General features: G+C 40.9%; 2 protein-coding genes across 2 annotated transcripts; one reads left to right on the forward strand and one right to left on the reverse strand.

Annotated features, from left to right (window-relative positions):
• Positions 1–1,457: 1,457 nt before the first annotated feature.
• Positions 1,458–11,481, reverse strand: LOC310989179 (actin-related protein 2/3 complex subunit 1A). Its single transcript, XM_083976144.1, has 11 exons — positions 11,078–11,481; positions 9,924–10,017; positions 9,537–9,641; positions 8,852–9,074; positions 7,189–7,296; positions 6,918–7,021; positions 6,682–6,790; positions 5,703–5,778; positions 4,927–5,120; positions 3,555–3,645; positions 1,458–2,431 (listed from the first exon to the last, which is right to left on the reverse strand). Exons 2-11 carry the CDS (start codon positions 9,985–9,987, stop codon positions 2,393–2,395), a joined length of 1,113 nt encoding a protein of 370 aa, XP_083832270.1. The 5' UTR covers positions 9,988–10,017; positions 11,078–11,481; the 3' UTR covers positions 1,458–2,392.
• A 2,694-nt stretch (positions 11,482–14,175) lies between these two features.
• LOC311008121 (lipopolysaccharide-induced tumor necrosis factor-alpha factor homolog) lies at positions 14,176–15,603 on the forward strand (the record flags this gene model as incomplete). The annotated part of the gene is made up of 4 exons (XM_084001557.1): positions 14,176–14,236; positions 14,349–14,480; positions 15,193–15,367; positions 15,486–15,603. 4 exons carry the CDS (start codon positions 14,176–14,178, stop codon positions 15,601–15,603), a joined length of 486 nt encoding a protein of 161 aa, XP_083857683.1.

The following is a 15,603-nucleotide window of genomic DNA, read 5'->3' on the forward strand; positions in this document are numbered from 1 at the left end:
AAACTAATGTCTTTCCACTTAAAATAAGACTCGTCACCTAAAAATTAACTAATAATTATAATTTTCACTTGTTTCAAACACATTTTTATTTGAAATAAGTAGAAAAATCTGCCAGTGAAAGCAAGTTTTTTGAGCTTGTAATAAAAAAGAAAAACCTGCTCCACTATCAGATTTCTCTACTTATTTCAAGTGAGAATATGCTTGAAAGAAGTAAAAAATGTCTAAAAACAAGCTACTTTTTATGTGATGAGTCTCTTATTTTAAGTATAATGAGATTTGTTTTGACTAGAAATTACATTTTTGACAAGAAATAAGACAAAAAGATTTTGAGTTTTTGCAGTGTGGACGTTGTTTTGATGTGTGGAAACTTTTCTGACATTATTTCAGACAACCTTAATGTTTAAAAATCAAACTTCATATAACCTCATAGTGGATACAGTATGCAACTGTTTTTCCTCATTGGGTGTTTCAGTGGCAGATTAGAAAGGAGCTACAAATTAGGTTTTAATTGTATTGAATCAAGGCCATCAGAGAGGCTTTAATTCAATACATCCCACTCACTTTATTATTTTACACTTCTCTGTTAAGGAGACGGAGCGGCCCTGGCAGCAATGCGACTTAAATATCGATTAACATGAATGTCTGAGAAGAAGAAAATGTACTATTAACATTAAAGGGCCTTAATGATGCTCACATTATTTTGTTCCTGTTAAAATTGAGAAAATTAGCGTTGTAATGTATCAAACTACCATATGTACTGATAAGACACTTTTTTCTTTTTTTTTTTGTTTAGTTTCGATCCTGCTCATAAAGATAAAATCCAGACCTGAAAATTCTCCTTATATATGAAAAAAAAAAACTACAGATTTCTTTTGTTTGGCCACGTCATCACCGTACAAGCACAAAAAGACCAACTAAGTCATTTAAAACTGTTACGTAAAGCTGTTCTGTGGTTTTTTGTTTTACACCATGGGACAAAGTGTTTTGGGCGGGTCCCTGTTTTGTTTGCAGCATCCTGTTTATCAGTGATTAACAGTGATTTGAGGAAGCAGAGGTCGTCATCTGGATAAACAGGGATGTAAACAATGCAAAACATTTCAGAAGTTTTTAAATGTGCTATATAAATACAATTTTGAGTGAGAAACCAGCTTCGCAAATGTTTCATGCAAGAGAGACGAGAAAGAGTAAGAAGATGGGTTTACCTGGCTGGTCCGGCTTCAGGAACCCACATCGTGTTTTGCTGAGAAAAACCTGCTTCTCTTTTTTTTTTTGTTAGTTCATAATGTTCGCATCTTTTCAGGAACCAAACCCAAAGTTACTTCATCTGGACGGGAACACCAGAGCAGAGATAAGACTCACAGATTATTAACTACACACCCACTATCCGGTTACTATTCGCCCACTGTGTCACAGACAAGCAAAGGAAACACACAAAAGGAAGAGAGCAGTCGAGTGAGTTGTGTACTGTAAATGTATTTCATCTTTATTTCATGTCTACCTCATGATCAGTTACATAGAAATCCTCCGTCTCGTGTGGTTTTTAGTGTAGTAGCTACAGAGCCTGGTGCTGCCCAGCCGTGACTCCGCACACACAGAGTTTAGACAGCTGCTTTCTCTCTCTCTCCACCATCAGAGCCCGCGCAGCTCTCCACAGCACAACCAAGCCAACGTGACCTCTGAATATCAATAACCGCGTTCTTATCCAAACAATGACTTCACCTGCTGGAGAAGATTTACGACCCTCCAGGCGGTAAACATTACAATCCCGTCCCGTCCCGTCCTCGCTCATCTGCTGAGCGCTGCCGACATCGAGAGATCACGTTGAGGTTGATCTGAGGTGAACTTACAAACAAGTCTGATTTTTTTGGATAAAACGCACCTTTTAGTGTTCAACTTTTGGTACAGGAGGTTAGAGAACATAAAAACACACATTTCACGTCACGTTTTTTTAATACGTGTCAGAGGACCTTCCCACTTTGACACCTGGTTAACCTTCATTTTTAAAAACAAACAAACAAACAAAAAATTAACAGTGATGTCACACGTCAGCTCAGTGTGTGTGTGTGTAGTGTGTGTAGAGTGTAGTGTGTATGCGTGTTTGTGTACTTTAGTGTGTGAGAGTGTATAAGCGCACACACCCCCACAAAGAGTGTGTTATGGTCTGATCAGTGCTTCAGCAGACACTCGATAAGGTGGTCAGTTATGTATGTTACTGGCTGCGTTGCAAGAGAGGAGAGGGGAGGGAGGGAGGGAGGGAGAGGGAGGGAGGGAGAGGGAGGGGGGGGAGGAAAAAGGGGGAAGCAGAGGGTGAGGACAGTGAGGGTGGGTGAGGGGAGGCGGCGGGGGGGAGAAGTGAGGCCGCAGCGTCTCTTCATTCATTCACAAGATTTCTTCACATGATGCGGAGACCCTGGATAGAAGCTTCTAGACTCTGTGGAGGTAAAAGCAGACAACACACACACACACACACGTGGGTTAGAGTTGACTGAGGTGCGAACATGACGACACAGTTGAATCATGTGCAAGGCGTAAAATTAACACCCGCTTTGTTTGGCGTGTAAAACAAAAACACACACCTGCCAGAGGCCGATGGCAAATTTTGAAATTCACTTCCTTTCCCCCAGTTTTTTTTCCTACAGCCCCCATGCAACAGGACGAACAAAACCCCGATGCGAACCGTAGTGATTCTGTCCATCTTGTCGGGGTTTATTTCTCATCATCCTGCTAATTATAAATTCCCTCTGAAAAATCTGCCGGCAGCGGTTGAACAAGCCTAAATATGTGCACATAGCAACAGCTGATCAGTGGTGATGAAAACTTTTATGCACTTCATGCGTGCTCGCAACCCACACAATGCTGTAGCAGCGTGCATCCAATGCGCCGTGCTTGTTTTTTTTGTGCATGTCCGCTGTCCCTTAGGTTGTGCATCAACTCTAATCTCTTCTCTTAACAGCCACCTGATATTTTGTCTGACGGACATTTACGAGTCATTCTATTTTTATTAAAGTAATCGGTTATTCAAGTAAGACCAGGTTAGGTTACTTGGTTAGAAAATTACACGAAATGCGCATGCCTAATTTCAGGACAGAACAGACATGTCCTGTGTTTTTTAGCCTCCTTTCATATTTAACAGAGGAGGGACAATACCTGACAGTAATATTCTCAGCTGCCAGGATGTGCAGCTTTTTAAATGTTGCTTAGTTAATAATAATAATAATAATAATATTTTTATTTATAGAGCACCTTTCAAAACAAAGTTATAATGTGCTTAACAATAAAGTGGCTAGTGCAATTTAAAATTCATGACAGTATAACATTAAAATACAGGAATACAGAATAAAAAATTAAAAGAATCAGTTTGCCTGTCTGAGATCTCCTAGTTGGATTTTTATACTAAAAACATAAGGCAATTACTTTTAGTCAAACGAGGCATGATTTTTTTCATTTGGCCGGTGAAACATATGTTTGGCCGGTAAATTAAGGAGGTCGCTAGCCAATGGCAGACGAGGTAAAAAGTTAATTTTATGCCCTGATCGTGTGTGTGTTTTTTTTACCTTGAAGTCCCAAATGGTCATTGCTCCATCGATGCCTGTGGTGCAGAACTTGCGACAATCCCTTTTGTCTCCCTCGTAGATTGACACTTGGCTGAGGAACAGACATATAGACGTACATGAGTTCTCGTCTTATTAGCGTCCTGCTGAGAGGGAGGGGAGGGGAGGGATGGGGGCACCAGCTCCTTCTGGGACTTCACTGGGCATGACCGAGGAATAAAAACAGCACGCGAGCTGCATCCAAATATGACATGTAAATTAATGAGCTTCACACTGTGTCGGACACGGGGGGCGAAGCACGAGCAGTGTGTTAGCAGAGCACCTGCAGCTTCAGGGCTCCAGGCTCAGTGTTCAGTTGTAGGTCACTCACACTTTGGCAGCAACAACAGTAAGAGCCCGAGAAGGACATTTTAGAAACACTTCCTGTGTAAAAAGCATTTGAAGTGTTGGTTTGTGTCACCTCGGGGCTTTAGGGCTTCAGACTGCCCCTAACTGGGGGTGTTTGGCCCCTAAAATCTGAAAAGGTGCAAGTAAATTTTTCATCTACGTGTGCATGTGCAACCCGTAAATTTGCTGTTTTGTTTTAATACTGATGAAACGTGGATGGGGTGACTTACAGAATCTGGTATCTGTCTACATGTGATTTTCAGTGTGCCCTAAATGTTCTGCTTGCGCTCCTAAAATTTTAAGTCAGAGGACACTGTGCTCCTAATAAAAAATGTTAGTGCACCTTCAGGGAAAGCCACACTATTTTTCTTAATGCTAACAGTGGCTCCAGACATTAAAGTGACACTGGCCTCCTTAAAGTCCTATTAAAAAAGTGAATGAGCTCATTTCCTAAAATGTTCAACTTACTTAAAAATAAACTACAGCTATTAAAATGAAATTAAACATGACTTAATTTACATGTTTCCATCCAGTAGGAGCCTAAAACAACAATGGTGTGTTTTGGCTTTGTTGGATTGTGTATTTGATGAGTTTGATGAGGGACAGGGGACCTGTACCATTCACCTCCATTGTGTTCACTGAGCTGCTCACGTCTCTGCCCCGCTGATCTCAAAACAACATGCACCGATAATTAAAGGCAACGAAAGTATTGCTATGACTATAGGGATTATGGCAATAGGTGAATTTGCCAAAATGTTGAAGTATCCCTTTAAAAACACAGCTTTAAACACAAAGACAAACTTTGTGGTAGCTCAAGCCTGCATAGCAAGAAATGAACCAACTGTGAAATTCAACCATCTATTATCTAGCATCTAAATGTTAGAAAAGAAAACTCTTATATAACTGGTTCTTCAAGTTGAATCCCTGCGGTGCGGTGCAGTGACCTTGTGTGTGTGTGTGTGCGCGTGTGTGTGTGTGTGTGACCTACGTGATGCTGTTCTGGTGCAGTGTGTCCAGGGCAGTGTTGCGGTCCTCGGTGGTGGCTCTCTTGTCCATGTTCCTGAAGCGCTCCATGGCGGAGATGTTCCTCTGGATGCTCTGCTTGGGGAGGTCGAGCTTCGACACGAACGTCAGCGCCCCGCCGTCGTCGCAACGGAACAGCATGGGGCAACAGTCGTGGCCCTGACGACGACAGAGACACACAATGCACGTTTAAAGGGATGGTTCAACATTTTAACAAATAGGCCCATTGTCATAATCCCTATAGTCTTGGCAGTAGGTTTGTTACCTTTAATTGTCGGTGCAAGCTATTTTTAGAACGGCGGAGCAGAGCTGTGAGCTGCTCAGAGCTATGCTACGGAGGCTAATGGGATTTCTTGGTTTCCCTCATCAAACTCATCAAACAATCAAGTTGTGACCTGCACATTCACCACGCTATGAGATAATAACAGAACGTTACCAGACCAGAGTTGTTTTAGAGGTAAATTCATGCAAAACCGCTGATGCACGTTCCCGCCAGGGGCCGTTTTTCGGCAAGCAGTCTCTGCATTTGCCTCCAAAACAACTCTGTCACGTTCCGTTATTATCTCAGAGCGCGGTGAATTTGCACGTGGTGAATTGCACCGACAAATAAAGGTAACAAACCTACTCCTAAAACTATAGGGGTTATGGCAATGGGCCAATTTGCCAAAATGTTGAACTATCCCTTTAAAGAGAAGAGCTCCTCCTGAAAATAAACCAACAGTTGTGTGTTGTTGTTCTTACCGCTGCTACTAGACTGTTCTCTGAAACAAAGATGACACTGATGAGAGGGAGGAACTCCGTCTTCAGCTGTGCAGGACTGAACACAACAAACAAACTGATTATTGATTTAACAGCAACATACCAACAACAGTTAAAGGAAACCGTGACCGTTTTAGGACTAAATAACAAAACAGTGGCTCTCTGCTTTAACTGCTGCAGCGTCTGTTGAGGTCTTCGCTCAGGCTCGATCACCACCACCACCCCCTCAATTCATGTCACCTGCAATTTGTCGACAGCAGCCTGTCATTACACCCGAGCCTCGCCTTGGACGTGGTTCACCTGGTGTCTACCTTTCTCACTGTTTAGTCACAGTCAGTGGACGATCAGATTACAGATCGTGACCTAAATACAGTGGCCAGTGATACACAAAACATAATGACTAAGATGAATTTATCATGCAGGGAAATAAATGCCAGAAGAAGGTTGTTTTTTTGTTTTTTTTAATGTGTTGCCAAGTTGATTTTGATTTTTGTTTCATAAATGAGGTCATTTGTTTTTATGGAGATACAATCATGTGCTACCAGGAAAGAACACTCCTTCTCTTGGACATTTTCACCTCCATTTCCTGTTTTTTGTGACTTTAAAAACAAAAAGCACCTGGTCCAATTATGACTCAGGGTTTACTCCTGTTATTATTTGCTATAAATGAAACGCCGTCGCTTGAGATGACTTCATCCAGCATCATCTCCTTCACTGCAACACCACACAGTTTGGTACGGACAAATATAGACACAGTGAGATTACTGGTACCTAGCAACCTAACAGATAAAAAAAAAATACCTTATCTGTAGTATTCATAAAAAACCACATCATACTTGTGTCTTTATTTTGCGCTGTGTAACACGAACAAATATAATATGTCTGGAATTAACTGTGATAATAATCTGAGACCCACTGCTCTAATAGACTTATATTTATCTATGCGTAGAAGGAAACATACCTGGCAGTCTTGGAGCTGTCCACCACAGTGACAGTGCTGTCATGGCTGACCCAGGCCAGGCGGTTCCCAGAGGCTGAGAAAGAGACCGAGTGGACCCAACCCCCTCCCCCTGACAAACACAATGTGCACACAAAAAAAAGAGAGAGAGGCAGATCCGGTTGAGTTTTAAGTGTTTTGCTGCGAGTCATATGCAAGAGGACTTTTACTATCCGAACAAAGACAGAAGAGATACAGACCTGCTCCTCCAAATTCTGCTAGCACTGCCCCAAATGGCATCTTGCTGCCCCAGGGTGTGGGGCCTGGTTTCTCTTCCACCTCCTTAATGTAGGCTGAGAACACCCTGGAGGCCAGAGAGGGAGGAGCGGTAAAAGTAAAAGCATAAAAGTATGAAAGAGAGGATGATGGCATGTTTCAATCTTTTCATATTCATCTCTTGCCCTCCCCCTTTTTTTTTTTTTTTTTTTTTAAATGTACTTTTCCGTTTCTTTCTAATTACTTTCTTTTTACCTGCATTTGAAGTCACAGGATCCAGCAGCCAGGAGGATGTTGTTGGGATGCCAGTCCAGACTGAGGATGGTGGAGCGGATTGGCTTCTTGATGTGCTTGCTCACCCACCTGGAGCACATAAAAAAAACTTCAGTATGTTGTTTTTACTAATATGCAAGCTGTGTGGATGAACAGGACACAGTACACAAGCTGTGTACCCAGTAAAATAAGAGTTATTAATATAGCTTGATTTTTGTAATAGAACAAATCGCCTTGTTGTACTTCCGGGTAGAAAACCAGCATGTAATTTGAATGAGAACAATAGTAACGAACGAGAGTTTAGCTATATATATATATACTATATATTATGTTTTTCATGCCACTATCACCGTTTAGACAAATCTGAAATGATTGAACAAGAAACATTACTATTTCTGTGTGCATGAGCAAAGCAGTTTTGTGTTGCTATGGTATTTATTCAGTTTTGGGGAATCGCGGTGTCTAAAAAGCATCAGTGGCTGCAGCTGACAGGGACAACTAACGGCAGCAGCAAAGCTAACATCAGGACGTCAGCTGTTAAAACCCTCCCGTTGTCAGACACGGCATGAAACTACTCCAGTTCAGTCATGTTGTGACTAAGATATCCGCTAGAAAAAATATTTTTTCATGGACCGTTTATTGAGTCACTGAGTTATTAAAGGGATAGTTCACCCTAGAATGATATTTCGCTCATTATCTACTCACCCTCATGTTGACTAAGGGCTGGAAGAATTATCAGAGTCCACCGTCCCTTCTCTTAGTTACAGGGGGTCTCGGCGTAGCAGTGAATTTCAATGCAACGGTTGCAAAGGGACACCGGAGCTCTTCGTAAAAAAACACACACAAAAAAACATCCAAATACCTCCATGATGCTCGTATGTAATGTCCGTCTTGTGCTGAAGCCCCAAATTGCGTAATTGTCCCGAAAAAAATTAAATAAGTCTATATTTTAAGCTTGTTTGTAGCGGAAGCTTCTCGTCTTCTTCTTCTTCTCCTATTCCTGGTCCGTCCAAATATCGCGTGATTTGCGCCGGCGTCATTGCGGTTACTGCGAATCACGCGATATTTGGACGGACCAGGAATAGGAGAAGAAGAAGAAGACGAGAAGCTTCCGCTACAAACAAGCTTAAAATATAGACTTATTCAATTTTTTTCGGGACAATTACGCAATTTGGGGCTTCAGCACAAGACGGACATTACATACGAGCATCATGGAGGTATTTGGATGTTTTTTTGTGTGTGTTTTTTTACGAAGAGCTCCGGTGTCCCTTTGCAACCGTTACACAGGTAACGGTTAGCCCGGCTAATTTACGATAACCATGACTAATTACAAAAAAGTGCACACAGAAATAGTAATGAGTGTCCAATCATTGGTTTTATAGACTTAACGAACATCAGATTAGTCTAAACAGCAATATAGTGACGTGGAAAATTAGATATACAGTATATATAGCAAAACTCTTGTCCGTCACTATTATTCTCATGCTGGTTTTCTACCCGGACATATGTGTAAACAACAAGGCGATCCGTTCTATAGGAACAAAAAAAAAACCAACTAATAATATCCAAACTATTGAGCATTATAATTAGAAATATCAATTTGACCACAGTCATTGAGCATCACTTGTCTCTGCCGTCGACTTACCAGTCATTCTCAGACTCAAAGTAGCAGACAGAGATGAGACGAGCTCCACTGCCGACTGCGAACTTGTTCTCCAGCGGTGACCACTTGACGAAGGTGGCAGCTCGGTTGATCCTGAGGATGACGAGCGTGGGCTTCCATACGCCCTCCTTCTGGGACCACACGTAGGCGTTACGATCTGCTCCACATGTCACGATACGGTCACTTTTGGGAGCCCAGTCGATACCTGCAACAACACAACCAAGAGGAAAAGGCACATTACTACAAAGACAAAATAGTGCTGCAGCAACAAGTTGAACAACAGAAAATTAACCAGAAATTACTTTGATAATAAATCAATAAAATCATTTTGAAAGCAAAGATACCAACTGTTTACTAGATAGTTTCCGAAATATATTTATTCATCAAGTGTCTTTGTCATATATGACAGCTATATGACATTACAGACAAACCAATCACTAGATTAATTGCCTCCCTCATGTTTCTGCTGACAGACTAATGCAACAATGATGAGTAAGTGGATTACGTCAACACAGCCTACAGCTGAGTCATCTGTTGCGCAGTCGGATCATTCAGTATTCATATATGTTTGTCACAAAGTTGGCATAGATTAACACATTACCCCGGTTAACTAAAAATACTTTGTTTTGATTTATCGATTGATGAATTAACTAACTAAATACAGTACCTGTTATGTGTCCATTGTGCTCCTTCAGCTCATGGGTCTTGACCCACTGGTTGCCACTCTTCTTGTAGATGTGAACTTCATGGTTATTAGGACTGATGGCGATTTCTGCAAAACAATGTGAAAACAGTAAGTTTACACAGCGCATACACACAGATACACAAACAAGCCAGACCAGTTCCTTGTATTTTTTTTGACAACACCAACACCAGGCTGGAGGACAGTATGGAAATGTCCACACACGCTTCCTGTCTTATTTCCTTCAGTTAAAACTACTCTCCTAATCTCATCAACATGTCATCAATAATATGTTTCCTAGTCAGGTGCAAATACATAAACTGGTGCTCAAAGTTTATACATGTTAAAAAGAGTAAACAAATTGCTCCATACGTGTCCTGTCGCGGTTCCATGCGTGGCAGGTGATGGGCTCCAACAGAAACTGATGAAGGGACATCTTGTCTGGGTGTGGTCTTTAAGTGAAACTCTGTCACACACACAACAAAACTTCACTTCAGCAACTCAGCGACATACTGATAATAATAAACAATGAACAGCAGAGAGCAGAGAGAGAGAGACAGTCGGGCTGAACTTCGCCTCTTGTCGGAGTTGAATCTAATTTAACAGCGAATAATAAAAGAAATGTGTTTATTGCCTCAAGTGGGACAACTAGTTAACTGTTAACCTTAATGCATTGCTGCCCAGAGCTGTGTTAGCCGGGTTACATCAGAGTTTCCCTGTCAAAACACTTACAATGCTAACTCTGCTAGCCGATATTGACGCTAACTATAAGCTAACGCTAGCCGGATAACTTTCAGCATTGTCCCAGTTGTTTTTTAGTTTTTCTAATTTACTTTTTATTCGTTGTCTTTTAGTAACACACACATAATGTGCCAGCTGGGCACAAACCATACTACATAACACAACATGACGAGGGCATTAAATAAAGTCAACATAAGCACATCATACATGCATAAAACATAAATATCCTGCTTGAAAATAGGGGAAAAAACATTTCCTATTAAAGGATTTGACCTTATCTTTGCTATATATCTATATGAAATCAGGTCTTAGGGTTGACACATAACAGTTAGCTGATATGAGCCATTTTGACCAGTTCTCTTCAACAACATCACTTTGGTTCCCTAGTGAGTTACTTTATCTTTTATTTTTCATGTTAATGCACTTCTGTGAACTCACTTCGCAAAGCATTTTTTTAAAAATAAATATTATCATGATAATGTTTGTAGCTTCACTCCATTAAGGCGTCAACACCGGTATCACATTACTAACGTTACTACTAGCAGCTTGGTAGCTTTGGTAGCTAACAGTTAAGCCGGTGTTGGGCCTGGCAGCAAGATTATGTCTTTTTTTTATGAAATGTATAATCGTTCTGGTATTAACACGCTTAAAAAAAAAAAAAAAGGCCTCCATAATCCGTGTTTTCCCCACGGGAGGAGGAGATGCCTCTACTCCCGATGCTAGCAGCGTTAGCCGTACATTCCGCTAGCCTAGCCTACATGCTAACCCGATGCTAACTCACTCACCCCGTCAGTCCGGTTCTTCGAGTTGTAGTAGTTGTGCAGTCTTCGCTAGCCGCCCGGGCGAGCTAAAGTTACGCTAAAGCTTTGGGTAAAAAGGGGGGTTAAGATCGGGAATGAGTGGACCTGAATTCGCGGACTCTGGTCAGTCAACACGAATTCGTCCAGGAATAATGTTGAGGGAATGTCAAGACGGCGGCGGCCAGCTGCAGCAGGACACGACCGGAAGCATCCGGTAGCTACTACGTCGGCACGGCAGCAAACAACCAAACCGAACCAAACCAAACCAAACCCGTGGATGATGATGATGGTGCCTGCCTTGGCTGACAGCTAGCTTAGCATCATCACGCTAGCTTGTTACATTCACATTCAACTGAACGACCAAAGACGGTGAAGACGCAAAGAGGCTCCACGGAGCGAGTCAGCTTCCTGTATCTGTGTCACGTGGGTGTCACCACCACCACCGCCCCTTTACAGGAGACCAGCAGCAGTCGGTCATGCCTTAACCATGCATACGCTTTTAGGCAAAAGATCACTTATTTTCTCAGTCAACATATTGCAACAACTTTGTTCTGGATTATCAAAATGTATCATGTGGTTTATTTTCAGTCCCATCTCCCAGATTACATCATTATAGCCTAAAATTAACCTATTTTTTAGCCAAAGCTTAAAATCATAACTGTAAATTCACTAATAAAACACCATGTTTTTGCCGTTTCGAAAAGGAAATCAATCTGAAAACAAGAAAGCCATGAAGACCCTGCAATTATGTTCTTTGTTTCCCTGTTTTTGAAATTACATTTGTTTGTGTTGGCCTATACTTTATTGCTCTATTTGTTTTCTTCTCCTGTATATTATGATATTATGTAACCTGTTCAATCTCCTGGCATCACTCTACTTTGAACTGTAACCGCCTCACAGAGCCGGACCAAGCACCTGCTTAGGGCCCTGGGACCACTGGGGCCCCAAAGAGCAATTCACTAATACTGCCTAACTTCTCTCAATCCCTAGAGAGACCCGGCCTGCATAATTACAAAAACCCTTATTTGTTGTTGTTGCACTTTAAATTGTTGTTGCACATTGCTGTTGTATGTTGCAGTTTATTTAAAACCAAAAATAAAAAACAGATGACATGTTTACAGCAAATGCATTGTGTGTTTATTTTGTTATTTTCAGAACATTCTTCTGAACATTTTGGCACTAAATTGGCAAATTTCAGATGGACATATCAGGAGAAAATGAACTTTTGTTCAATGGACCTGTCTCAACAACACACTCTTCTTAGGCACAGATCTCTAAGGCAATATCAACCTCACGAAAGACCGTTTCGTCTTTTTTTTCTTTTTCTTTCTCCATAGCTTTCCTGTTCCATACTGTTATAATGTACTCAAACACTGACATGTTTTACTCAGTTTTAAAGTGCAATTTGTATTGGGAATTATTCTGCTTGTGAGATTTGTATTACAAATAAAGAAAAAAGAAACATCATAGGCCTAATGCTAAATATGACTGTTAACTGTGTAAATAACTGATATTAGCAGAAGAAAATATAAACAGCTTGCTCTCATCTACCGACAGCTTTTATAAATCCACACTATAGACTGTATAAAGATCCACACATGCACTTTCACAACATGAAGTGGGGGGACGAGTGACCACACCCACTTAGGAGACAGGAAGTGTATACAGCGGCACAGCTCGTCATGGGCCATCTTCACAGTAGTAGAGTATCTGTGGATTAACCTCTCAACACAAACCATGAAGGGTATGAAGGAGCTCCTCTAGTGGCTCAAATAGAAACGCTCAAACTGGTCCAACCGGTTACAAAACAAAGTAAAACACCCCCATCTAGTGCATAAATTAGACAAATCAGACACAAACCCAGCAGTTTAAATACAGGTGTGTGGCACACACAGGCTCTCTGGATCTGTAGACCCATGAGTGTGTTTGCATATGGAAAATCAATGCTGCTCATATTTTCATAGATGATGGAGGGTGATATCAGTGTGTCCTTAAACATTATTAACACAGAAATATAAATTTAGGTTGTTCTTTGCAAACATTTAAAGGAAACCTTTCAGATTCTACTGGGAAAGTGAAAAACCTCAAGCACAATCCTCAAGGGAACTTGAAGCAAATATTGTCACCACTTGGTTAACTTTTAACAGGTCGAGAGGAAACATAAAATAATTGTTTTTGATATAAAGTATAGGCTTATAAGTTAGATGTCACTGTCGGGTTGTGAGCTGGTGCAGCTGCAAGCCGGATAAACGAGGATAACAGAATTACACTGCCATCAAGTGGACTGTACCCAAATCACCTGGCTGTGTTGGGTACCTTCAGTGGAAAAGAGAGTCATGAATTATATTTTCAAAGCAGACAGACTGGAGAGGAGGATCTGGGAGAAAATGAATAAATAGAAAGCTTTTGAAATCAACTCACTTCTTATTAAAGTCTTTCTATACACATATTTGTCCTAACGGGCCTTGAAAGGATTAGTAGACGCTAAAATAATATACTGGTTGGACCATTTTCTGAAAAGATGTAAACCATGGGGCCGAGGCCAAGCTGCAAAAAACTGTGATGGACAGCAATGAACCATAAATAAAACGACTGCTCTGTGCATGAGGCCAGCTATTTTATGACATGCTGACATAAGCCTGAGAGATAAAACAACAACATGGCACAAAAAGAAACTCATGTGCAAACATGCAGTGAGAGCATGAAGGGGTTGACCAACTGTTGGTACTAGTGGCTGAATGAGCTGCATGTTTATGTTACATTCAAAAACTGACCAGTAGTTTGTTCATATTGATCCTACATTCATCAAAGTGAAAGTTTAACGTTTAACTTATCATTGTGTTGTGGACAAACAAGAAGCAAATCAACCTTTTAAAGTTTTATAAAGTTCAAGTGAATGCAACACAGTTGAATTGAATTGTGGGTAATGGGATCTTAAACCAATCGGAGTAGATTTCAATTAGCTGCAGCTGGTGGGCCTGTTACAGATTAGGAGCTGCTGCTGCTGGCTGCAAACAACACAACACAGTCAAACAAAGACTTTTATTCTCTTGGTTTTTTTTCTATGGTCATCTAACCTGTTAATGGATTTCCAGTCAAAAGTGGACGAGCCCTTCCCTTCACCTCCACCTTACTTCTTACCAGGTAAAATATATAGCTCATCATGTTTGGTTTGCTGAGCCTGAAACATTCAGCTATATCACAGTTTTATTTTTAAACATTAAGTCATTGTCTGTTTTTATTTTGTCTATTTCAGATGAATGTCACACAGGACAAGACATACGTGTCTATCACATCCACTCACCTTTCAGCCCTGCACCACCTCCTCTTCCCTCCTTCCTCTCTCCAGGAGATGGCTTCTCCTCTCAAACTCACTTGTCTCCATCAGGTACATGTTCATTTGAAAAACTCTGCCTCCATCTTGGCCTGGATGCCACATTTTCACACTGCAAAATCTTTCCAAGAATATTTGTCTTATTTCTTATCAAAATGTCTAATTTCTAGTCAAAACTAATGTCTTTCCACTTAAAATAAGACCCATCACCTAAATTTACTTGTTTTGAGATAATTTTCACTTGTTTCAAACAAATTTTCATTTGAAATAAGTAGAAAAATCTGCCAGTGAAAGCAAGTTTTTTTTATGCTTGTAATAAGAAAGAAAAACTTGCTCCACTATCAGATTTTTCTACTTATTTCAAGTGAGAATATGCTTGAAAGAAGTAAAAAGTGTCTAAAAACAAGCTACTTTTAACGTGATGTCTTATTTTAAGTATAATGAGACTTATTTTGATTAGAAATTACATTTTTGACTAGAAATAAGACAAATATTCTTTTGCAGTGTAATTTGGTGATTTAATTTCTTCATGCTCATTTCCAGTGACAATAATAGGGATGTGATTTTCCTCTTTGAATCTGAGTTGCAGTGTTGGCTTTTACACTTTGATTTTAAATTCAAGAGGTAGTTTTGCTTCTCGCATCAGATAGGACATGATGCTTTTGAAATTATATGCTTATTTTTTTAAATTATTATTCAGAAGTTATGCAAGTTCAAACTGCACAGTGAATTCCTCCATTTAAAGTAAAATAAATGCTCTCTCTAGCGTCTGTTCCTCCTTCATCCAACGCCAGGCTGAAGTTTGTGAGCTACGAGCCGGAGCTCCATCGCTCTCCAGCCCTGACGACGTGCCCTTACTGTCAGATCCAGGTCACCACGCAGGTCGACTACCAAGCCGGGTCGTACGCGTGGCTCATGTGTCTTGTGTTTGTGTTATGCGGGTGAGGAGAGATGCATTTGAAATCTGGTTATCTAATAACCCGGCCGGCATGAATCACACGGACGTGCACTGAAAAGATGAAGACTGATGTATCGTCTCTCTCTCTCTCTCTCTCTCAGGTTGGTGGTTGGATGCTGCCTGATTCCTTTCTTTGTGAAGCACTTCCAGGACGCCTATCACACCTGTCCCCGCTGCCGACAGGTTCTCCATGTACACAGGAAGACGTGCTGTGATTGA

The sequence above is a fragment of the Trachurus trachurus genome, assembly GCF_905171665.1.
Source record: "Trachurus trachurus genome assembly, chromosome: 1".
Classification (NCBI taxonomy): Eukaryota; Metazoa; Chordata; class Actinopteri; order Carangiformes; family Carangidae; genus Trachurus; species Trachurus trachurus.

What these genes read in the sequence shown, in the direction of transcription:
- LOC310989179 (XM_083976144.1), bottom strand. Translation starts at nt 9,987, where the DNA reads ATGTCCCTTCATCAGTTTCTGTTGGAGCCCATCACCTGCCACGCATGG. An exon ending in GACAGCTCCAAGACTGCCAG is followed by an intron (nt 5,779 to 6,681) that starts GTATGTTTCCTT and finishes TGTTGTGTTCAG; the next exon opens with TCCTGCACAGCTGAAGACGG. An exon ending in AGAACAGTCTAGTAGCAGCG is followed by an intron (nt 5,121 to 5,702) that starts GTAAGAACAACA and finishes TGTCGTCGTCAG; the next exon opens with GGCCACGACTGTTGCCCCAT.